Source organism: Arctopsyche grandis, chromosome 13, assembly GCF_051622035.1.
Source record: "Arctopsyche grandis isolate Sample6627 chromosome 13, ASM5162203v2, whole genome shotgun sequence".
NCBI lineage: Eukaryota > Metazoa > Arthropoda > Insecta > Trichoptera > Hydropsychidae > Arctopsyche > Arctopsyche grandis.
The window spans coordinates 25,048,186-25,072,822 of NC_135367.1; the positions used below are offsets into that span (position 1 = coordinate 25,048,186).

A 24,637-nucleotide genomic window follows, 5' to 3' on the forward strand; every position below is an offset into this window, starting at 1 on the left:
CGTTCTATGTGTAGTGGATCGCGCATGACTCCACATCCAACTGTCAAGATCGTCGTCTCATTCGCTCCCCCATTTTTTAAGAGCACCTGTCGTCGACGTTGTGGCTGGACGTCGGTAGGTAGGTAGGTAGCCGTGTCTGCTCGTTTATTGTCACCCGCGGGCCGCGACGCGTGTTGATGGCGATGGGGGCGCGGCGGGTAGCTTCCCCGCCTGGCTCGGCGAGGCAGGGATGAGCAGCATGTTGAAATTGATCGAGGCTGCGTGGCTCGATGTCGGGGGTCACCAGTATGGAGGATGAACGAATGAGACGACTGGCATGTTAATGCACGTGTTTATTATATGACAGCTGAAGACAGAGTGAGTAGCAGCTCTCCGAACCCAGCCGGGTTGGTCCCCACTCGCAGGAAGGCAACCAAACTCGACCATGTCGTATAAGCGAGCCGCCACAGTGCCAATAGTCAAGGACGGATCCAAAGGAGGGGGGGGGAGATGGCAGCAATCTAAATTTCACTGCCGTTTGAAAATTATATATTAATTTAAAATATTTTTGTCGTGGCGTACAAAATTTTTGTCCTTTTTTATCTATGTTTATTATTTTTTCATTGGGTGTTCATTTGATTTTAATTGCATCACGAATAAATATTATTTTACATTTTTTTTATCGCCCCTCCTTAGAAAAAATCCTGGATCCGTCTTTGGCAATAGTTGGATTTCCCTGTGTCTCTCGTGACCTGGTCTCCAGCTGCTCCAGTCAGTTCGAGATCACTTTGTGTGGAATAATCACCGGACCCTATACGAACATATCAACTCGAAATTGACCGAAATATTTTCGTTCAAACAAGGGCAACGACATTATTAAATCGCTCCAGATAAACAGCCGCGAGTATACAGGAACTCCCGAGAGCTCGATCTCATCATACAACTACGCATCAACCAAACCTTGAGGCACAGCTACACAAAGAATAACCTTAAGCCCGTAGGAATCTTCCAGAACACGATCTTTACAGCCAAGCTACGCGTTGCACAATCAACCAATATATAAACCAGCGCCCCAGCCCCAGACACTGGTGAGCTTCTAGAGTTCAGCTTGCCCACTTCTCCGAAATCGAATAACTACCTCCTTCGCTATACATACGAACTTCAACGATCCTCTTCCAAACACACAGGTGTTTATATAGGCCGGGATATTGGATATCCCGGGATATTGAATATCCCTTCAAGTGCTGCCCCTTTTAAAATTATGAAGGAAACGGAGAGAAAATCATATTTGTAATATTATAGCTACGAACATAGACGTTTTAAATTACATTTAACCCTTCTTGCTTCTTTTTTCATTGGTAAAGTTTAATCTAGAAGCCAACGACTTTCACCAAAATTTGATAATCGGAAATGGGATTTTGTTTTATATGGCAGCACTAAATGTGTTTGACGTTTGACGTTTACGGCAATTTAATGAGTAGGGAATAGCGGACCGCCTGCGAAGACTACAATGATAGAAATTACAGCAAAACTCTTGAATGGATCTGTATATCTTTCTGGAGAAGCCATAGAGTGTGCAATAACGTTCAGCCATATTGCACAGCCGGAGCATAAAATATCACAAAGCCACAAGTACCGACTTAAACCATTCTGTAGATCGTAAATTTAAAATCCTATAGATTTAATGCAATTTCTACGTTGCAGTGACGTATTGGAAAACTTGGCGTGGGCTTCCGCTCAAATTCACTGTTTTTATTCGACCAAAGACAGATCAGAGCCGACGAATCCTGGCAACTTCCAAAGAATCGGATCGTTCGGCAACAACAGAACCTCACTGCAAAACTCGAACGGAAATCTCGGACAGATAATCTTACAAACTAATCCCAAAATCATATTTTGCGACCTGACGATTCAAATCGGGGAAACAAAATCATGTACATTTTCATTATACATAGTCCATGACTCGTGTGATATATTATGTGTATATATGACTGTTTATTTTCCAGTTATTTATAAAGAACGTCTTCCTATGGAATCGCCACCTTCGTACAGAGGCTTGGGAGCTAAATTTTCATACAAAATTACAGTGGCTACACAGAGAGTCAATTCTGCTATAAAATTAATAAGAATTCCTTTGAGAGTATTGTCTGTTAGTGCGATTACGAATATGCCAGATGTATCGGCGCTATGTTGCAACGAAACTACCGAAGAACTTCAACCGGCAAATCCATTCTTGGAAGAAAGAAAAGTCGAAACTCCTTTAGACATTGCTCTCAAAGTCTTACAAGTAAATATCGATAATTAAACATACATACACGTTCACACATACCGGATATGATATGTTCACACATGTAGGGAAACTTACACAAGACAAAAGTTGTACTTCCGGTTGTCGGATTTTGTTCGAATTTTTTTTATTACTTAAAATCACTATAATTATTATACACATTAAATATCAAGAAAATAAAAATAATTTAAAAGCTCAAAATAAAATAATGAAATATTGTTTTAAAAAAAAATACTACTTCCGGTTTACGAATTTTGACCAAAACCTTATCAGCTCTAAGTTAGTGCATAAAGAATATAAATATAATTTTTTAGCTAAATACGTTCAGGGGTGTGGAAAGAATCGTGGTCACAACATTTTTGATCTTTCTAAGAGGAAAAAATCCCACTTTCGGTTTATTAAATTTAGTGATTTATTTTTATTTTCATCACATTGATAAAAGAATTATACTTGAATTTTTTCGAGAAGAGCACACATGTTTGAGGGGTCGAAAAAAATAGTGGAATAAAAATCCAACAAGAGTAAACTGCCACTTCCGGTTGACGGATGCTTACCACATTTTATACATAACTTGGTATTAAACTTCTAGATATGAAATTTCAGTTCAATAAACCAAAAGGTTTCTGAGAAAAACATAAAAAACCACGATTCTCTAGAGTGAAAGTTCTACTTTTAAAAATATTAGGTTATAAAGTTTATAATTTCTATTATATGTAAAAAAATTTCAGTCTGATTCGGTTAGCGGCTTGGGAGATATTTGTATTCAAAAGCTTAAAAAAACAGGACACCTATAAGGGGAGGTACCATTTACGGTCAACTTAAAAATTTAAAAAAAATTTACGGCGTATGGATAAGAATTTCAGTAACCGATACTAAGTTTCAATTCGATAGACTAACGGTGTTCAATAAATCCCCATAATACACAGACATTTTTTCTAAATCAAGAAAACGTGATCAGTGATCGATTCTAATTTCGAATCAGTCAAAATCTCGCGTTCGAATTTTCGCACGATCACAAAACTTCATCCATTGTTACTACGTACATAAATAAAGTAAAAAGTAATAATCAACGCTTAATACCAGCAAATAAAAATACATTTATATTTACAGAATATAACCGCTAGACGTAGTCCAAATTTCTACATGATAACCAACGCCAGAGGCAAAGTGGCCAGGTTTTGTCTTTTCAAATCGGCTTACAAATTGGGTGAAGATATCGTCGGTACTTTCGACTTTTCAGTCGGTACTGTTAAGTGTATGCAGGTAGTGGAATTGTTTCCATCATGTATATTTTATATAAAATCAAGTATATATATATATGACTTATATGTATAATCACAGGTATCAGTAGCGCTGCAATCCGAAGAAGAAATCAAGAATAAAGATTCGCAAAACGTTTCCGATACGGCAATCAAACCGATAACATTTGCCAGACACCACGAAGTCACGATAGGTCTGAGCAGATCTCAACTGATCCTTCCAATTCCTCTTCATATCACTCCAGCGTTTGAAACCGACTTGGGTAAGTATCGCCGTTCACGCGCCACGTATCATAAATCAGAAAATTAATATGCTCCGATGATGTTTCAGTGTCTTTGAAGTGGAAGTTGCATTTTGAATTTGTGACGAGTACTTGCCAAAACCTAGACATACCTCCGGACGTGAGCGATTGGAACGCGCCGTTGGACGTTCCTATCGAAACCATGGTTTGGAATCTACCCGTGAAGATTTATCCCACGATACCCAAGCAGATACCGCACTTTTGTCAGTCGAGCAATGTGTGTTCGTTAGTTATTAAATAATGTTGCTTGTAACAACATACATATATTTAAAAGCAATATTTGCATATAGCTCTGTAATTATATGAACTATTTTTTTAACAAATTTAATTAACTTATTATTGAGATTTTATTCCTTAACCCTTTGAGTGCTGACATATTTTCTGTTGAAAGCCCGCCATGCTGAAAATTTCGCCAACATTTCCAACTAGAATTCCTTAGAAAGCAGGTATAAAAATTTTAGCTAGTCCAAAAAAACCTTAGATAACTACCGCCGAGGATTTCGAGTTTTGTAAAGGTGTTTATACTCTCTAATATATCTTGCAACAATATAAAATAAACAAAATAAGTATTATTAATAAAGAGCGGACCCAGAGCGCGCTGTTCATTGTTCACATGTTGTAAATGCATTGTTAAAGGTTTGCCGAACCTTTTTTACAAAGCATTCACAATAATGGAACAATAGACGGCGCGCTTCCGGTCCTACCTCTACTTATTAATGAATGTATTTTTGCAAAACCAGTTCCATCTTCTTCATTGTTGTTAAAATGCAATGCTCACAATCTAAAATACTCAGCAGTTAGGGATTTCCATTGGGAAATTCTGATATGGTTATAAAATCAGAAATTCCGGTGTAAACCAGTCTTTATAAACGTTGACAAATGAATGACACGGATTACACGACCCATGTTCATTGCATTTTTTTCCAATGTTACCTGGAATGGCTTAGCGGATAGTATTATTCTTGCTTTCTACACACTCAAAATACGACGCCTATCGGCGTTTTCCAGGCCCATGGACTTGTTAGCAAAACGCCTTAGGACTTGTTAGCAAAAAGGGTTAACTTTTTATTATAGAAACGTTCTAATAGGTCAGGGTAAGTGATTGACTATTATATTGTGTATGTATTCTATTAAATAGTGATTTAAAATATGTATGTACATATAATGTTGAGATTTTTTTATAATTATTTATTAATAAAATTATATAATACATTTATTTGTTTTATTGTTTCAATCGGAATCGGTATCGTCTACTTCAGGTTCATCTTCTTCGTTATCTTCTTTTTTATCCCAATCTTTCATTTTAGCGCCCATCATAAAATCTTCCCTGGAAAGTTAAATCATTGTTTTTTTATGCACATACAATTTTTTCTTAGCCAATAAAAACAGAAACAATATATGTAAAACTACCTGAACACGTTCCATTTAGGTTTTTCTTCTTTTTTAACTTCATTCTTAATTCCTAGAGTTTTGTTTATATTTTCTGATTTACTTTGTCCCATTAAAATGTCTAAAAACTTATTTTTATCTAGCGATTTGATAACTTTTTCTTTCTTCCTTTCTAATGGACCGGCGTCTTCCATTTGCTTTTCGATTTCTTTTTGTTGATTTCGAACCGTGTTGAAAAGTTGTACGACGCCTCTAGTGGCAATTTTTGATAATAATTTTTCTCTTTCTCTGTCTAATATATTTGGTTTAATTCTCAAATCTGGGTGATTTTCGCGTTTCTTATAAAATAAATAACAATAAATTAGCATACATTTAAAATTCAAATTATCACATTTATTAAATAATAAATAAATACCTTTTTGGCTTTAGGTTCTTCATTGTCTTCAACCTTCGGCGCAATAGTGTCTATATCTGGTTTACTTTCTCCATCTTCACCAATGACTTCAAAGCTTATGCCTGGTTTACTTTCTGTTTTCAATAATGTGTGTTTTTTCGCTTTTGATAAAACTAATGATTTTTTCCCCTTGGGCTTATTTGCTTTTAAAATCTTGGACATAGAATCCGCCCAACCAGCGTTTCCCAGAGTCGCATTCTCATCTTCGTCTTCACCTTCTGAAGCCGCATCACCAGCTGCAGAATCTTCATCCAATTTGTCGAGATAGTCATCATTATCATCGGACGAACCACTTTCCGACTCAGGTTCTTCAAATGCTTGAGCGAAAAGATAAAATAGATTAAGTTTTACCTTACAAAATTTCAAAATAAATTATGTATTGTATTGCATTGTTCAGTACAAGCGATACAATCGTATCAGATAACCTCAAATTTTTGCATACATTTTATAATACACTCGCATTCATCATTCGTGTACCAAAAATATAAAAGACTTACGTATTACTGAATCATTTTTGGCTATTTTTATTCCTGGAGACATGTTTTATACGAAATAAATAAGTTTTTCAGTCGGCAAAACAAATACATGCGACGCGACCAACTGACAGCTGTCGAAACGAACCCACGTGCTATTTTGGTCATAAGACCATCAATATTGAGCATCGCTTGGTACACGGATATTATTTTGGGGAAATATATATATATATAATTTAAAGTAAAATTGATTCAAATACTATTCAGATAGCATTCATTTAAAACCATTTTTAATTTTACACCGATTTCTCCAGTAAAACTGTGATCATTTATACAGTTAACTTATTTATTTAAAATATACTGCAGTCGTTAGTTATTTGGATTTTAAAGTAAAAAAATAAGAACTCCACGATATACGTGAGAACTTTTTGCTTCCACGTCGGTGCATTTGTTTATTATAGCAATATGTTAATTTACCACCAATTGCCATTTATTTTTTTAGTTATTAAAGTGGACAAAAAATTTAGCGTTTCCCTGTGCTAGTCAATAATTAATTTATTTTAAGTTTTCCAGAAGATATGAGATAAAAACAATAATAACACTGAGCAACAAAAAAAAAAACAGAGTAGCGGAAACTAATCAATCATCACTAAGTTTGACCCATTGAATTCTAATATCACATTGGTTTTTGTTGGGTTGCTCTTTTTTATGAGATAAGAACATTTAAAAAAAAATACGTAACTTTTAGTTTTTGCAGTCTTTGTATTTATTATTCCCAAAATTTAGTACTGCTGTGCCAAAAGTGAGTATTGGAATCAATAATCGAATGTTTTCCCCATTGATTGTGATTTTTATTGCTTTAATAAAATTGAAACGAATGAGACGACTGGCATGTTGATGCACGTGTTTTTATTATGGCAGCCGTAGACGGAGTGAGGTAGCAACTCTGAACACGGCCGAGTTGGTCCCAACTCGCAGGAAGGTGACTGAACTGAACATATAGCGAGCCGCCACATAATAATTATAATTAATTATCCAACGAAGTTTTAAAGTCAATAAATATATTTTCTACACATTTTGTTCCTGTGCATTTATTGGACCAGTTTTATATTTCCAGATTGATTTTTTATCTCAACCACTTCATTATACTTTGTAATGAGATGACTCACAAAGGAACCAATTTGTTAAATAGAAACAGTTGAATGCTACTATGTATAAGAATACTAAAATCTCAATGGCGCCGTCCACACACACGATATCTACTACCGATATTTCCATATCCAGTTCCTAAATAGCATCCACAGCTTGCAATATGGGAACTGGATATGGAAATATCGGTAGTAAATATCGTGTGTGGATGGCGCCAATGGCACCGTTAACACTAGCGATATCTACACCGATATGTATGAAATTTTCCATATCCAGTTCCCATATTGCAACCTGTGATTGCAATATGGGAACTGGATATGGAAAATTTCATACATATCGGTGTAGATATCGCTAGTGTTAACGGTGCCAATAGGTCACCTCAAATTTGATCCACAGATACTTGAAAAGTTTGCAAAATTCGGAGAAATAGCCTTTGTAAACATATACAAGACAAACAGGCGCCTACAAATAAGGTATAAAGTTTACAATAAATATTCACCTTATAATAAAAAAAATAGTTTATTTTGTATAAATAATAAATTGCAATATAAAAATTCAATTAAGTCACTGAAGGACATGAAATTGGCGACGAACAACTGGGACATTGACCGTGAACTGTGTTCAATCCGTGTATAACGTTTGCCGTCATTGTAAGCCACTATAAAATAAAAAACTAGCAATTATTATCAGTACATCAATAAATAAAATAAACAAAACTAAAAATCAATTTTATCGTCAAGTTATCATTGCATACCTGAAACAAACAAACTTTATGATAATTTTGTTTGCATTTTTCGCACATAATCGACGGCAACTGACCTTCAATATCATCTCTATCGGTCAAACATATGGAACATTCCGTATTGGATAGTCCAATATCATTTTCGCTATTTGCAGTCAAGTCATCTTTTAGCGGGAATTGATCTACACCTGAAATTGAAACAAATTCTTAAATTATACATGACAGTCTTTGAACAAAAATACTCAAACAAACCGTAAGTAATCTCAGAATATAGTTTATAATACCGAACAGTGTGAGCATATTAGTTATAAAAGGGCCATCAATATCCCATTCTATCATATTTTCGCGTATTTGTTCCATAAGCGGATCTGTGACTTTGCTCAAACCCAGCAGTTTAATACAAGGAGGCTTCTTGGCACACTCCACGTCGACTGTGATCATCGCCGATATGTTTTCATCTTCAAAATATAAATACAATTACACACTTCGTTTAAGTGCTTTTAGGTAATAAAAAGAAAAACGATATAAGACTAAGTACTGATGACAATCCTTCGATAGTTATCTTTAGTTGTGGCGATTTTGGGATCTATGACCCAACAGTTGGTGTCCAAATCGTCCAATACTTCTAAATATTCCTCAATATCGTTCAGACAGTTGTAAAAAGTGTCGACGGCACTGCACATATCTGGAAAATTCATTTGGACATTAGCATGAACAATATTTTTCACTATGATTATTTTTCAATTTTGATCAGGTACTTACCCGTGAAGTTTTCCATTAGAATTTTCATTTCAGGGAGTGTGTGTTGACGAATGCGATACGATTTATTTTTATCAAAATTTAGTATGAGATAATGATCTTTGTCGTAGACATCTTGACACTCGGCTTTGATTGAATCGAATGTACAGTTGACGGAAAGACGCAGTCTGTCATATTTCGATTGTGCTTTTTCTAAATCTTTTACCAAATATATTTTATTGAGTATTTTTTCATCGATTTTATGTTTGCCATCATTTTCATTATTGTGAATTATTGCACTGATGTCGTTCAAAAATTCCGTGAGATCTGAACTACCATTTTTTAAAACATTTTGATATAATTTGATTTTATTATGAAATTCGATATCACTGGATGAAATCATTGAAAATTTACAACTTTGATAAATAACTAGGTATAAATCAATCTGACAGCTGCAACTGACAGTTAAATAGAAGTCAGCACTCGCGCCATTCTATACAAAGCTGCCAGTCTACAAAACAAAAAAAAAAAAACCGGTAAACACCAAGAATGGTAAACGGACTATTGCGCAAAATTCCGATCGAGAGAGTAACTTTCGATTGATGCAGTTTTTGGGTGCCAGATGTTTCATGATCGAGATTTTAGTGACGTGCGCGAGATCACTTTTTGCGGAATAATCATCGAACCACAAAGAATAGCGTCACCTGGAATTTGACATAAAATCCAACATGGTACCTATGTATATTGTGTAATTCTCTGCAATTACCGCCAGAAATAAACGATGTAACGCTACGTCTTCCTCATCGACCCTTCAGTTGGCAGCAATGCCAATGCTTAGGTTGACATTCTGCTACCCCCACTCTTCTAATCAGACTTTCTTCGGAGACGTTCGAGCTTAGATCTCCCGTCCCAGATGCCTCTTTTGACACCAGACCTTCAAGGGGCACAGTCGTGTGTCTACCTGCATCCCGAGAGCCGAGCGGTCTGGTTGAGTCTAGTAGTAGCTGTACAGTTCCTGGAGCTCTCGCCCACTTCATACGCCGCTGTTTATGAAACAGTCAGAAGTCGTCTACGTAGAGGAAGGACCTCGTGACCGGGTCTCCAGATTTTCTCACGCCAGCTCGTACCGCTCGCTGCGATTCGACGAGGAGCATAGAACCAGGAGAACTCCTACGACAGATAACGACACATTCCAGGTGAGTCCACGGTTTCCCTTTAGAACGTGTTCCTGGAGGACACCTGTACGCCACCTGCGCGTCCCAACGTGGGAGCCATTTCCACACGTAAAGGTGTTCGTCACAATACTCCAAACACACTGGTAGAGGTGCGAAATGAATTTTTAAAAGCAAATTCTTGCAAGTAAGTTTTGAAAAATCTGCAACTAGTGCTGAATTGACGTTTCAGCTTTCATTTCGCTCGCATCCACAATGGAATATAAACGTATTCGTTTGTGATTCACCAAGATAACTTTGTGGATCCAAATGATAGTGATCATCCGTCACACTAAAACTGGTTACGAGAAAACTGGTCACACCCGAAAATTGTTCACGAAAAAACTGGTCACACCCAAAAATTAAAAATTGCTCGAATTTGGGTGTGACCAGTTTTCTCGCAACCAGTTTTAGGGTGTGACCAGTTTTAGCGTGACGGATGATCACGAGTGACCGATCTAGAGCGACCAGTTGTCCTGTAACCGGTTCACATTTGACTAGTAATCACCAAACCGTTTTGTGTATGTAAATGTCAGGGAACGCTGTTCTTGGTGTTTACTAAAAAAAAAAACATTACAAAAAACAAAAATAAACGTCATTGCGATCATTAAATGCAATCATTAAATATCAATCTGTGATTCTAGTTTTAGGCCGGCATCACAAATATTCGTAAATGTACTATGCATTTCAGTTATGTCTAATTTGTTTTGATTTTGATCATTTATTCCACTTTATTGATGGGAAAAATATAAATAAAAATTATCAAAAAAAAAAAAAAATTGTTCGTAAATTATAGACTAAACTCGCTTATTTGCATAAAAGGTCATGGTCAAAAGTGATTAGATTAAGATACCGCGTCAGATTTGGCGCGGAAAGTGACAGTTGTGTGGCGTGTAGCTTGTTGCGTGTGGCGTTTTGTGTCACTCTTGATGCTATAGCGTGTTCAAATAACCCTAGATATATACATTTTCGACACTTTAGTGTAACGGTGGACTAAACGGGTTTAAAACGTCATGGACGTAGCTGGAAGCGGTAGTGCCGGAGGATCAGGAGCACTTGGAGCCAACATAGTTCGGGATGAAGTAGCTGCTCGCTGTCAGAAACTTTTTCATGACTTCCTCGAAGAGTATGTTACACCTCTATCTTACTTTGAATAATTTGAAACCAAAACATCTGTTACATCCAATAAATAAATGGAGAATATTATAAAGAATATGGAGGTTAATTTTTTTCAATGGATTTTTCTAATGTTAATTTGAATCATTGATCAATCAATCATGATGTTTATAAAAATAAGTTTTTAAATATAACGTTGTGTATATATGTATGTATGATACATGAGTATAGTTGTCAGTTCTTAACTCAGTAATACTAAATTTGCGCACTATTTCACGGCATCTTAAATTATATATTTTAATCTTACATTTTAGATTTAAAGAAAACAACATCCAGAAATATTACGCACCGTCTCAAGAACTCGTCAAGGCCGAATTCAGCACGCTAGAAGTCAGCTTTGAAGATGTCGAAAAGTACAATCAACATCTGGCCACCACCATAATTGAGGAGTATTACCGAATATATCCGTTCCTATGTCAAGCAGTTGGCAACTTTGTACTCAGCGGTACAGAATTGAAAAAGGACGCCGCAAAGAAAGAATTCTATGTAGCCTTCATTGATGTACCCACAAGACACAAAGTCAGAGAGCTCACAACGGCCAAGATCGGAACACTCATAAGAATCTCAGGACAAGTCGTCCGAACACATCCCGTTCACCCCGAGTTGGTCTCTGGTACTTTTGTATGCTTAGACTGTCAGACTGTCATTACCGACGTGGAACAACAGTTCAAGGTATACTTAATATTGAGCCAGTACTTTTATAATAAACTAGCATATTGACCTTTAATGGGTGTATCTTTGTATCATTTCCAGTTTACAAATCCAACGATATGCAGAAATCCTGTTTGCGCAAATCGGCGCAGATTCATGCTAGACACCGACCGAAGCATATTTGTCGATTTCCAAAAAGCTCGTATACAAGAGACACAATCAGAGCTTCCTAGAGGATGTATACCGAGATCTGTAGAGGTCATACTACGAGCCGAAACTGTAGAAACTGTACAGGTGAGTTCAAAAGTGTCAAAGGTATATAAATATTAAATCCAAACATTATAACTAACTCATTTGATTTGTGCAGGCCGGAGACAGATACGATTTCACCGGTACTTTAATAGCTGTTCCTGACGTTGGAACATTGGCATTGCCCGGTACGAAAGCTGAAATAACCACACGGAAAGCGGGAACCGATGGTCATGCCGAAGGTGTCCGAGGGCTTAAAGCTCTTGGTGTAAGAGATTTACATTATAAGTAAATATTTTGTTGTAACTTTGGTGTACTAAGTATACTTTTGAACGAGGATAAATAATTACATGTTATTTTATTGCAGGACGGCATTCTTAGCTTGCAGTGTACAAGTAACGTCTGGAAGATTTGGGTTATCGGAGTTTCCGACTGACGATTTGACGTCAGAAGCTATGAAAAAACAGATGACAGATCAAGAATGGGACAAAGTATAAAGATTTTTTTTTGTTTTGTATGGGTTATTTTACGTTTGCTAATTGTCTTTTATTTTCAGGTGTATGAAATGTCTAAAGATAGAAATTTATACCAAAATCTTATAACGAGTTTGTTCCCTAGCATCCATGGTAATAATGAAGTAAAAAGGGGTATTCTTTTAATGTTGTTTGGAGGTGTAGCCAAAAATACTATTGAAGGTATTTTTTTAATACTATATATTATTCAATGATTGATTAATTTCAACTTTAATTATATTATGTCATTTTTTATTACTTCAGGAACTACACTCCGTGGTGACCTCAACTGTTGCATAGTCGGAGATCCGAGTACGGCAAAGTCTCAGCTGTTAAAACAAGTCAGTGAAATAACACCAAGAGCCGTATACACCAGTGGAAAGGCATCATCGGCTGCCGGTTTGACTGCTGCCGTCGTTAAAGTAAAAGCAGCGAATTCAACACGTTTCTAACATTGATATGAGTGTTTAACTATCCGTGTTTGCATTTCAGGATGAAGAATCGTTCGATTTTGTAATAGAAGCCGGCGCTTTGATGTTGGCTGATAATGGAATTTGTTGCATCGACGAATTCGATAAAATGGATCCGCAAGATCAAGTTGCAATTCACGAGGCGATGGAACAGCAAACTATATCAATAGCCAAGGCTGGTGTCAGGGCTACGTTGAATGCTAGAACTTCGATATTGGCCGCTGCAAATCCCGTCGGAGGACGGTACGATCGGTCCAAATCCCTTCAGCAAAATGTGACCTTAAGCGCACCCATTATGTCTCGATTTGATTTGTTTTTTATTCTCATCGACGAAAGCACTGAAGTAAGATTTAGAATATTGATTTATCTTTATAATAATATAAGGAATTTAAGATGTTAATTTCCTTTTGTTCTTTATGTAGATGATAGATTATGCCATTGCTAGAAAAATCGTAGACTTGCATTGCAACAAAGAAGAAACATATGACTGTTTCTATTCCAGAGAGGATATATTAAGATATATAGCTTTTGCCAGATCATTTAAACCAATTTTGACTGAGGTAAATCATATTCTTTTAATAATTAGTCTGAATTGAAATTGAAATCAACACTTCAAGATATTTTTATTTTTATAGGAAGCTGCAAAATTGCTTGTTGAATACTATGGATTGCTCAGACAGAGGGATAGTTCCGGCGGTAGTACAAAATCGACATGGCGTATTACTGTGCGACAATTAGAGTCAATGATACGACTATCAGAAGCAATGGCGAAGATGCATTGCAGTTCAGAAGTCACTCCAGTTCACACACAAGAAGCTTATAGGTAATTTTAATCTAAAAAATCCATAATATGATACAACCATTTTTAATATCACATATTTTCATCGCTTACAGACTACTCAATAAATCTATAATACGTGTCGAACAACCTGATATACATTTCGATGAAGAAGAGCCTCAATTCGATGGACCTGCGATGGACGTTGACACTGATCAAACGGGTGTCAATGGAAACGATGGAAGTATGTTTGATGTTATTATATTGAGATTCAATTAATTTAGGGTTATCATATCTTGGCCATTAGGAAAGAGCAGAATCCAAATTCAAATAAATGAGCGCATTAGGCTTATTGCGCACTGTCGCAATAAGACTTCAGTTGAAACTCAAGACATTTTTATATATTACTAGTGTTGTGTCCGTTGATTTCAACGGTCGGTTTCGGATAGGAATTGATCCACGAATTAAAATAAAGTTATATACATATATAAATGTCTTCACCTAAACCACCACGGTTCGGATGTGGCGGTTTAGGTGAAGATCAAACACGTGCGTTTTCAGTCATGTTGACCGCACGGAGTGCAGGTCCAACTGCTACTGACCGTTACATCTCTACCCCTTTTCATCCCCTTCTCACTATCAGTCGTAACATACTCTTTCTCAGGGGTCTACGTGACGAGACAGAATGTTAAACGACAGAAAACGCAAAGATCGAAAATCGAAAGATATTAAGTCGAAAGATAAAAAAAAAAATGGTGCATGGTAAACGGTACATACTCACTTAATAACAAGAACAAGAGGAACATGCTTTTCTCCCGTATTCTGCGCGCGCACATTAATAAGGGAGGAAAAGCCTGTTCCTCTTTTTCCTGTTGTATCCTGCTCGCGCAAATTAAGTGAGTATGTACCGTTTACCATGCACCATTTTTTTTTTTATCTTTTGACTTAAGATCTTTCGATTTTCGATCTTTGCGTTTTCTGTCGTTTAACATTCTGTCTCGTCACGGAGACCGCTTTCTCAGCCATAGCTACATAGCCATAGCTACATACACGCTCGCCGATCCAACCTGTTCACCCGTTCGAATTGATGAATGAATGTGTTTGTGTCTTCGTGGATGTGTGTGTGTGTGTGTACGCTCCCGCGGAGTGCATTTGACGCTGACGTCACCCGTTCCAAGTCAGGAGCACATTTCTGACACTCCACAGCCCCCCCTACTTCCCAAATCTCTATAGCGGATGCTTAAAATGCACCCATTGGTCAGAATGTATCGTCGTTGCTCTAATTGGTCAAACGTTTTAGTCTACGTGGACCACTACACGCTGATTGGTTGTGCGCCTCGTTCACGTGTATTTATTTTATTAAATATTAAATACTCCTGGCATTCTAAAATTCCTTTTATTGAAATCTCCATACTGGTCGACGCGTCCGCCACATACCCACATATATACATACATCGCGTCTGTTTGAATATATATTATGTTATATTATATTAAACCCGACTGGACAGATATTTAAGGTCTCAAAAGGTAGACATGTGGATGTATAGAGGATGTGGTAATCTTGATTTCGTGTTATTTACATATGTGTTTGATTTTCTTGCAGCCAATGGTCATGCGAACGGTTTGAACAGCTCCGAGAATGGAGATAGTGTTCCTAAGAAGAAGTTAACCCTTTCATTCGATGACTACAAAGCCCTCAGTAATACTTTGATAGTTTATATGCGTAATGAAGAAGTAGCGATGGAAATTGGCGACAGTACAAGCGGGTCAGGAATCAAGAGGAGCGGTTTGATCAATTGGTATTTGGAGAAGATCGTTGATCAGATCGAAAGTGAAGAAGAATTGTTAGAGAAGAAAGCGCTGGTGGAGAAAGTTATCGATAGGCTAATGTACCATGTATGTATTGTGTAATATATTAGATGTACGTATATGTATGTATTTTTTTTGTTATTATGATTGATTTTTGTGTTGCAGGATCAAGTGATCATTCCTCTGTCTGCAACAGGCTTGAGAGGACCTCATGCAGAGAGTCAAGAATCTGACGATGATCCACTTTTAGTAGTCCATCCTAATTATGTCGTGGATGCTTAATAGTGTGAATTGTTAATTTATGTTTTCACTTTGATGTAATTATTCTGACTTTTTTTTATACACCTCTTTAAATATAAGATTCAATAATTTTACACGTTTAATTTATTTTATTTTTTTATATACGTGACCTTTTTATGTACCTACATATAATTGTGTACAATTTTAGTTGATGTAGTTTTCAAATTCGAATAAAGGAAACTCTTTTTCATGAGTAGTTTTCCACTAATGGTTTGTAATATGTATGTACGTACCTGAGTACATCTATGTTCAAGACAAACTGACTCCACATGCTTTGTCAACCTTTTCGACGATGCCAATTTTTTTTTTCATTTGTAAATGTTGGTTTTTAACCGTTTTGCCAACAAGTACATGGGCTTGAAAAACGCCGATAGGCGATGTACAAAATAAACAAGAATACTACCCGCTAAGCCTTTCCAGGTTGCATTGGAAAAAAGTACAATGAACATGGGCCTTGTAATACGTGTAATTCATTTGTCAACGTTTATAAAGACTGGTTCACACCGGAATTTCTGAATTTATAACCATAGCAGAATTTCCCAATGGAAATCCCTAATTGCTTAGTATTTTATATTGGGCTTGACATTTAGATTGTGAGCATTACATTTTAACAACAATGAAGAAGATGGAACTAGTTTTGGAAGAATACATTCATTAATAGACTTATTTTGTTTATTTTATATTGTTACAAGATATATTTGATAGTCTAAACACACGTTAACAAAACTCAAAATCCTCGGCGGTAGTTATCTAGGGTTTGTTTCGTTTAGCTACAATTTTTATACCTCATATCTAGTCACCGGAGCCTGAGGGGGCCGTGTATTGTCCAAAGGTATTGTAAATGTATTGTTAAAGGTTTGCCGAACAATGGATAGCACTGTGACTATCCTACCTCTACTCATATCTATTGGATTTCTAAACAACTCTAGTTGGAAATGTTGGCGAAATCTTCACCGTGGCGGGCTTTCAACAGAAAATATGTCAGCACTCTAAGGGTTAAATTATAGAAAATAACTAATGCTCAGCATGTGTTATAAACATGGCTGTGGAGTTAGATTCGGAGTCGCGGAGTTATAGTCTCAGCATGGCTCTCGATCAAATAGATCTCGATCATATTTAGCAAATTTTTATCATCAAAGATAGACCTTAAACATCAAGTCGATATTATATATACTGAATTTATGAAAGCCTTTGATAGCTTCCTTATTAAACTCGCCAAAATTAGATTCACGAAGGATATTCTATTATTATTTGCTTCTTATCTTGACGGTAGAAGTCAGCATGCAGACATTGAGTGGCATGAATCTCCGTATTTCACAACAAACTCTGGCGTACCCCAAGGCTCCAACCTTGGACCTTTATTATTTAATATTTTTATTAATACATTTTTATTATTCAAATTTTTATTATTGTATCTGTTGTCAAAAATTTCCAAATACTTCTTTTTGCAGATGACATAATAAATAAATTATAACCTATGATTGGTCATTTTTCCTTGCAAAAGATTCGAATGCCCTTCCACAGTGGTCACAAAACAATCGCATGTCCTTTTCCTTAAGCAAATGCAAAACGATCACTTTCACTAGATCGCGAAACTTTTCATGTCTCCAATATTCAATGGAGGAGATTGTTCTGAATCGAGTAAATATGATTCGTGGGCTTGGTGTACTTTTTGACAGTAATTTGACATTTAAAAACCATATTTTAAATGTTGTCAATAAGTCTAACCAATCATTAGCATTTGCAATCAGACAATTTTATTTGTTGTCTAACTTCAATTCTATGATTTGCCTCTACTAATATCTTGTCAGGTCCATTTTGGAGTTTAACTGCATAATTTGGTCACCTAACAAAAAAATGTATATTAATTTATTAGAAAAAGTTCACAAACAATTCTGTCGGTTTCTCTATTATTTTTTTTGATTTTTAAATGCTTTTTATTATTACGAAATTATGTTCACAATACATCTTATATCTATTTTAATAGCTACTGATCTACTGATCATTTTCTGTTTTACAATTTAATTTAATTTGGTTAGTAATCATAGTATTATATTATTCTAATGTTAATCTACAGCATAATAAGAAAAAGAGCTCAAAAACCTATTTACAATCTATTTCTCTATTATAAAATGTATGGATACTACCCTTGATTTAATTGTTTCCAAGATTTTACTTAGATTTTAATTATTTCCAAGCCTATAACTTTATCTTTTACACACTATATCTTATAAAATTTGCATTATAGATTATCATTATCTCTCATTTATATTTTTACTTCACTAATTACGAGCTTTTTATTTAATTTTTTTTGGAATATTCACATGCGCGAACAGGGTTCAGGCAATTACATAGGTAAGCATTTTTGTATTCTATTATGAAACATTTTGGCTATCGCTGCTCTATTGAATTCGTTGTGTTTTATGACTATAGGTACTACAAAGTAATTTTTTTCATACTTAATGGCTCAAGTTTTGAAATAGAATGAATTGATAAAGTTCAATTTTTAAAAAGTTTATGGATAATTTTGATGGGAAATCAATATACATATGTATATATGTAGTAGGTCAACCATTATAAGGCGAAATTTGAACCAATTAATTTACTCTTAAAAAAGAACGCCAAGTTCAATATACATTTTCAAAATGCCGAGGAAAAGGAATTGTAGAAAAGCTGCTTACAGAAAAATTCAACCAGTCAGAGCCACCAAAAAGATAATCGACTATTGCTGTCAAGGTGCAACTTTACATGGCGTGAAGTATTTAAGTGATGCTGAGAAGCTGCCAATGTTGCATCGTTTGCTTTGGATGGGGAAAATTATCATCGCTTGTGTACTGTGTGCTTGGATGTTTAGAATATTCTATTTGCAGTGCAGCGATACTCACACTATAACAGTGGTATTTGAAGAAAATAATTAAAGTTCAATGATTTATGTACATATATGTATATATATATATATATATATATATATATATATATATATATATATATATATATATATATATATATATATATATATATATATATATATATATATATATATAAGCCTAATTTTATCCAATTTTTTTTAGATCGATTCTAACACTCATCCCATCGGAAAAATTGTGTTTCCATGTATCACTGTGTGTAATGTCAACAAAGTATCTAGAAACAACTTTCAAATAATAGCAAATATATTGTAAGAATCTTCTAAGATATTTTCAAAATATAAATACAATTTTGAATACATTTATTTATGTAATTTCAGAAACAGACACGGTATAGAGGAAAATGATATTAATGACTTTGGAAAATCTTTAGAAGCTCTCTCATCTCTGTCTACGTTTGACTACACCGATAAAGTTATACAAAACCATACAAAAATATTGGAAATTCTCAAATCATACAATTATACAATAAAGAAGATAATGTTTGAGGTAGTATTTTTTTTTTATTATTACTTACTTACAAGTCTATTCTATGTTTCACTTCGCTAATTCGCTACATTATTCCGATCGTTTTGAAACTTTGCCATTTTGCGTGATTTGGTCAGCGATAGAGATTTAAATCGCTTCCGATAGTTCACCAGTGAAAAATAATCGTAATTAACACGTTTTAAGGTCTGTTCATACTTAACAGCACTGCACGGCTTCAGCACTGCACGACTCCGTTTCAAATATGTCATTTTATTACATTTCTATTCATATCTACCTACACGTCGCGGTCACGTCACGTTCACAGCACTTTGGCCGAGTGCAAGGCGAAATCGGCTTACTTATACATTACAGGCCATGACGATACGGCGCAATATTGCTTACGTCGTATTGTCGAGTACATACACGTGCATTCGTAGCTACGCGTCAGAATACAAGTCAGCAAAAATGTTTCGGCGTTTATCGAACGAAAAATTATGTATAATCGCGTTGTTGTTGGAAGAAGAAGCTCAAGAAGGCAATAAAAAGCACGGAGGCGTTTTGATGTGCATCCCATGTTAAAAAATAGAAAAACCGAAGGAGAGTTTTGGACACTGTATAAGGAGCTTGTGGATGATGGACAAAATTTTTTTAAATATTTCCGTAAAAAATTTAAATTTTTTTTAAATATTTGCACCAAAACCATGTCGAAAGACTGAACAGCTGTCAACTGTTACTATCGATAATTGGTCCAAAACAGCAAAGCGGCTGACTCATTGCACGTAATTCGCGTGTATATTTGCGTGTATAAAAAAACGGATACGATACGTCGACGGATGTTGCTGTAAGGTATGAACAGGAAATGTCGGGTACTGCTGTAAGCCTGCCGTGGCGTAAACGTGACGGTTGGTATGAATATACCCATACAAAATGTACCAAAGAATACTTTTCGTACGGCTGGATACCTGCTGAAGTCGGTACGTGCTGTCTAGGTATGAACAGACCTTAAGAATGCAAAAAAATTGGAGACGATGACGTTTAGTGGCCAGTAGCCTTATATGTTTGACTTTCCGCCACCCAATCGTTTTGTCAGATTTTAATTGTTTAAACACCTATAACTTTATCTTTTTCACACTATAAAATTTGCATTATGGCTCTCAATATAATAATTTGCATTATAGGCTCTTAATATATTTTTATTTCACCCAAGGATAAAAAAATATAAAGGTGACCCAAGGGCCAACAAGGCTTTAAGTAATATATTTAATTACATTAATTTAAGCCGGGATCATAATTTTGATTGAAATCTTAATCATACCAAATGATAATTTTTTTACATTTATATCTTACATTTTAATACGTTTTTATATACATTTTTTTAAATTTCTTTTTATTTCAATTTATATACGAGTATATATATTTTTATTTTTTGTATTTTAGTATTTTTTATATATTTACTTTTTTTATATAGTCTTAACTATAACATCGTATTATATTATATGTAAATATAAAAAAATAGTAAGATATTTATTATACCATTATAAATATGTAGGTGCAACAGAAGTGCGATGAGCTTCTTCATTATTGCTTTTTCAAAACTGAAACCATAAACTGCACTGAAAATTTCGACCCAATCGAATCAATGGAAGGATTTTGCTGTTCATTTAATTATTGGGGTCCTGGAAATATGAAGAAGTACGTTTTTTTTTAATTGATCACCAATTTCAATACATGTTTCAATTAAAATGTTTATTCTAGAAATACGTCTAAGACAGGGCCTGAACGTGTGACTCAAACTGGATTGTACGTTGCATCACAATACTAAGGGCGAAATCACACAGGGAAGAACGGCACGTCATGTGCTTGGCTCCCCGCTGTGGGGGTTCTCCTACATTTCTTCGAATATGGGATACACCGCTATCGATCACTGTCAAGCAAGGGTACAATTTTACCGAAAACACTCCAGGGGGTGATTTTGGGACGGTGTGTGCTGGGCATGTCACATTTTTTGACATGTATCTAAAAAAAACTATCTGTCGCGTTTTTTGCTGTGTGTTTTCGCCCTTATTTATACCAATTTATAATTTCTCTAATAATATAAAAAAGTTAAAATATTTTAATCTGTTCGATTTTAGTTCGGGCGGTTTAACGCTTGTATTAAATATGAATTCTGATGATTACATGGCTCCATCTAAACCACATATTGGAGCGATTGTTAGTATTTTATGTATGTGATGTACATATGCATCTTTGCTTTTATGAGAAATGTATGCATCTTTGCTTTTAATGTATCCTGCTTTTCAGGTTATGATTTCAAATCCTTCAGATTTCCCAGAAATATCAGTGAAATCGGTGACTGTCGAATCTAACATGTCTTTAGAGATGAAGGTTGAACCTTCTGAAATCGTCAGTTCTGAATCTGTCAGCTATTTACCGTTGCAACAACGCTTGTGTAAAGTATCTAAAGATGCTATTGCAAAGACATCTGACACATTCCAGAATTGTATGATTGAATGTAAAACAAATGCAATTTACAACATTTGTAACTGTATCCCATACTACTATCCCAATCCAGGTAATGAAAACAATAGTTTACAGCAATTCATTATTGTATATCCACGTAAATATGTAATTATATAACGTTTTATTTCCTGCAGAAATGAAATCTCAATGCTATTTGAGCGATCTTCATTGTCTTATTGCAAATAAAGGTATTTTTATTTATTTGAAACACATTTTCAAAATTATGTTGCATTAATTCAGAATATCTATTAATATATTCATATGCAATGAACATTTTAGGTGTTGTAAATTCTCTTTTATATCCAAAAGATGAACGTTTAATAAACACAGTTTCTTGCGACTGCATGCCCGATTGCAGTGAGACTTTGTACAAATTTGAGATTCATCAAGAAGAAATTCGAAAATCGAAAATTATCGCCAATTTACGGTTAGTACAATATGTTGTGATAGTAAAAGCAACTTGAAACCTAACAAATTTTTGAGTTTAGAACAGCAGAAACAACGGAATCGGAATGAAACCGTGTCAGTGAAATCTTTTAAATCAAAATATAAATAGATTTTTATAATATAATTTTACACACACACAGACATGTTCAAACATACATACAAATATGTATATATATACATATATGTATATAATGTGCGCGCGCAGAATACGGGAGGAAAAGCATGTTCCTCTTGTTCCGGTTGTATCCTGCTCGCGCAAATTAAGTGAGTATGTACCGTTTACCATGCACCATTTTTTTTTGTTCTTTCGACTTAAGATCTTTCGATTTTCGATCTTTGCCTTCCGATATTTGCGTTTTCTGTCGTTTAACATTCTGTCTCGTCACGTAGACCCAAATATAGTACACTAGTGTTGTACCCGATTTTTTTTTTCAAATACCTTTTAAATATATGTAATTGTTTAATATGAAAAAAAATGGTAAAAACTACCTACCTACCTACATATAAACAATATAAAACACCAATAGAAAAATTAATTAATTAAATAAAATAATAGATCAATGAATGAATTAAATTAATTAAATAAATAGATGGCGCTAAATGCTCAGAGAATTGCCTAAACTAAACATTGGTAGCAAACCAGAGAAATGTTATATTAATAGAAACGCCTTAATGAATAAATACATTGTTTCAATATTACCATCATACTAACTAGAACTTGAGTGTAAAATATTCCATATTCGCGATTTTCATGGCAAAAATCTTCATTTGGGCGATCGTGATGTGACTAATAATCCAATTACCCAAAAAGATACACCCATCACCAGAGAAATGTTATAATAATAGAAGTGCCTTCACGAATAAATAAATTGTGTCAATATTACGCGGCACGCCTCCATAACTACGCTAAAATGCACGGAATACAATCAGGGTCATCACTTATTCACTACAGAAATTAAAGTTTTATTTTGATATAGATTTATTTACAATTTGAGTATATGGTGGTGTTGGGTGTTGGTGGTCAATCCGTTTCTTTTCTCAGTTGGCGGATTATTTTTATCCACTTTTTTTATTTGTCTGTCCCTGGGAACTCTTAAATTAACGTGTAATGTATAGTTTCAACAAAAATATGTATAATATAAAATGAACGATGTTTATATTAATTAAACTTAAATAATTGGTCAATAATATAATTGAGTACTCGGCGCCACCAAGAGAAATGTTTTTAAATGTATTTAAAAATATTTTTTACATTTCTCTGGTGCCACCTCTGATAGTCATGTAGAATGCAGGCGATCGCCATGACACTTTTAAAAACTGTCGAACTACGATGTTAATTGAATAATATGTTATTTAAATGATCAATTTACTTATAAAAAGGTATCCCATGTTGTTTATTGTGTGTTTTTGAATGCATCGTGCAATTTTGAACGATGCACTTGCCCATTGGCCTTGCTCAGAGAAGTTTTTATCGGACAAAAGTCGACCACCAAGCATCAATTACGACTGATACTAAAATTATTTAGGATTGTCCATGGACAATCGTCACTCGACAACAATATAACGCCACTTCTATTATTATAACATTTCTCTGTAGCAAACAGTATATATAGAAGTTTTTTCTTTCGTTATTATATTCGTACAATTTGTTGGCAGTGTTTTATCTGTGACGTACATATGTATGTCGAATCGAAACGACTATTATAGTACAGCAAGCGTTATCTCAGATACACAAACATACATACAGAATAACGATATTATATAGTATATGTATGTATATGAAATTCTCTTTTTTCTGCTGACCTCTGACTCGGAGTATGTATGTCACATTCATTAAAATGACTTACATATATTCATATATACAATATGTATATTTCTACAGAAATGTTTCATATGCTAACAAAAGCATTTTATCTGTGATGTTTCCCAAAAGCACATGCATCCTTTACGAAAAAGATATCTCCATTCGATGGAATGACATTTTTGGTATGTTCATCAGATTACTTACTGAATTTAAATCTATTGTATTACACTACATTTAATGATATTTGTATTAAATATTTCAGCAACATACGGAGGACTTTTTGGCTTGTGCATCGGAGGATCGATTTTGAGCGTCATTGAAATTTGTTTCAGGGCTTTGAAGTCATTGTTATGCATTAAAAAAAATAAAGTGAAGATATGTGAAAACAATTTGCCCTTTTTAAATTAATTTATTAGAGAGATAAACAAAAAGTTTGGTACTTTAGTTTATAATAGAATTTTAAATTGTATTTATTTATATTAATTACTAGTGGTTTTACCCGGCTTCGCTCGGTATTTGTAACATAAATACCATAAACGTGGT

General features: G+C 34.8%; 5 protein-coding genes across 5 annotated transcripts; 3 read left to right on the plus strand and 2 right to left on the minus strand.

Annotated features, from left to right (window-relative positions):
- The first annotated feature begins 1,403 nt into the window (after positions 1-1,403).
- On the plus strand, positions 1,404-4,403 carry LOC143920787 (RAB6A-GEF complex partner protein 2). The gene is made up of 6 exons (XM_077443744.1): positions 1,404-1,611; positions 1,684-1,913; positions 1,986-2,266; positions 3,377-3,529; positions 3,608-3,788; positions 3,857-4,403. Exons 1-6 carry the CDS (start codon positions 1,490-1,492, stop codon positions 4,066-4,068), a joined length of 1,179 nt encoding a protein of 392 aa, XP_077299870.1. The 5' UTR covers positions 1,404-1,489; the 3' UTR covers positions 4,069-4,403.
- Positions 4,404-5,002: 599 nt separating this feature from the next.
- Positions 5,003-6,320, minus strand: LOC143920747 (RRP15-like protein). The gene is made up of 4 exons (XM_077443688.1): positions 6,168-6,320; positions 5,632-5,987; positions 5,238-5,554; positions 5,003-5,154 (listed from the first exon to the last, which is right to left on the minus strand). Exons 1-4 carry the CDS (start codon positions 6,208-6,210, stop codon positions 5,058-5,060), a joined length of 813 nt encoding a protein of 270 aa, XP_077299814.1. The 5' UTR covers positions 6,211-6,320; the 3' UTR covers positions 5,003-5,057.
- A 1,474-nt stretch (positions 6,321-7,794) lies between these two features.
- LOC143920739 (E3 ubiquitin-protein ligase FANCL-like) lies at positions 7,795-9,287 on the minus strand. Its single transcript, XM_077443680.1, has 5 exons — positions 8,797-9,287; positions 8,573-8,719; positions 8,319-8,492; positions 8,047-8,222; positions 7,795-7,950 (listed from the first exon to the last, which is right to left on the minus strand). Exons 1-5 carry the CDS (start codon positions 9,173-9,175, stop codon positions 7,852-7,854), a joined length of 975 nt encoding a protein of 324 aa, XP_077299806.1. The 5' UTR covers positions 9,176-9,287; the 3' UTR covers positions 7,795-7,851.
- A 1,119-nt stretch (positions 9,288-10,406) lies between these two features.
- On the plus strand, positions 10,407-16,014 carry Mcm6 (minichromosome maintenance 6). Its single transcript, XM_077443679.1, has 13 exons — positions 10,407-11,109; positions 11,414-11,831; positions 11,913-12,104; positions 12,178-12,347; positions 12,427-12,550; positions 12,616-12,754; positions 12,836-12,993; positions 13,064-13,384; positions 13,464-13,601; positions 13,677-13,864; positions 13,936-14,063; positions 15,423-15,715; positions 15,794-16,014. Exons 1-13 carry the CDS (start codon positions 10,997-10,999, stop codon positions 15,908-15,910), a joined length of 2,499 nt encoding a protein of 832 aa, XP_077299805.1. The 5' UTR covers positions 10,407-10,996; the 3' UTR covers positions 15,911-16,014.
- Positions 16,015-18,573: 2,559 nt separating this feature from the next.
- Positions 18,574-24,404, plus strand: LOC143921674 (pickpocket protein 28-like). The gene is made up of 11 exons (XM_077445027.1): positions 18,574-18,825; positions 19,000-19,106; positions 19,176-19,269; positions 20,873-21,015; positions 21,079-21,123; positions 21,456-21,534; positions 21,625-21,895; positions 21,978-22,031; positions 22,123-22,270; positions 24,173-24,314; positions 24,357-24,404. The coding sequence occupies exons 1-11, from the start codon at positions 18,574-18,576 to the stop codon at positions 24,402-24,404; spliced, it is 1,383 nt and encodes a 460-aa protein (XP_077301153.1).
- The last annotated feature ends 233 nt before the right edge of the window (positions 24,405-24,637 follow it).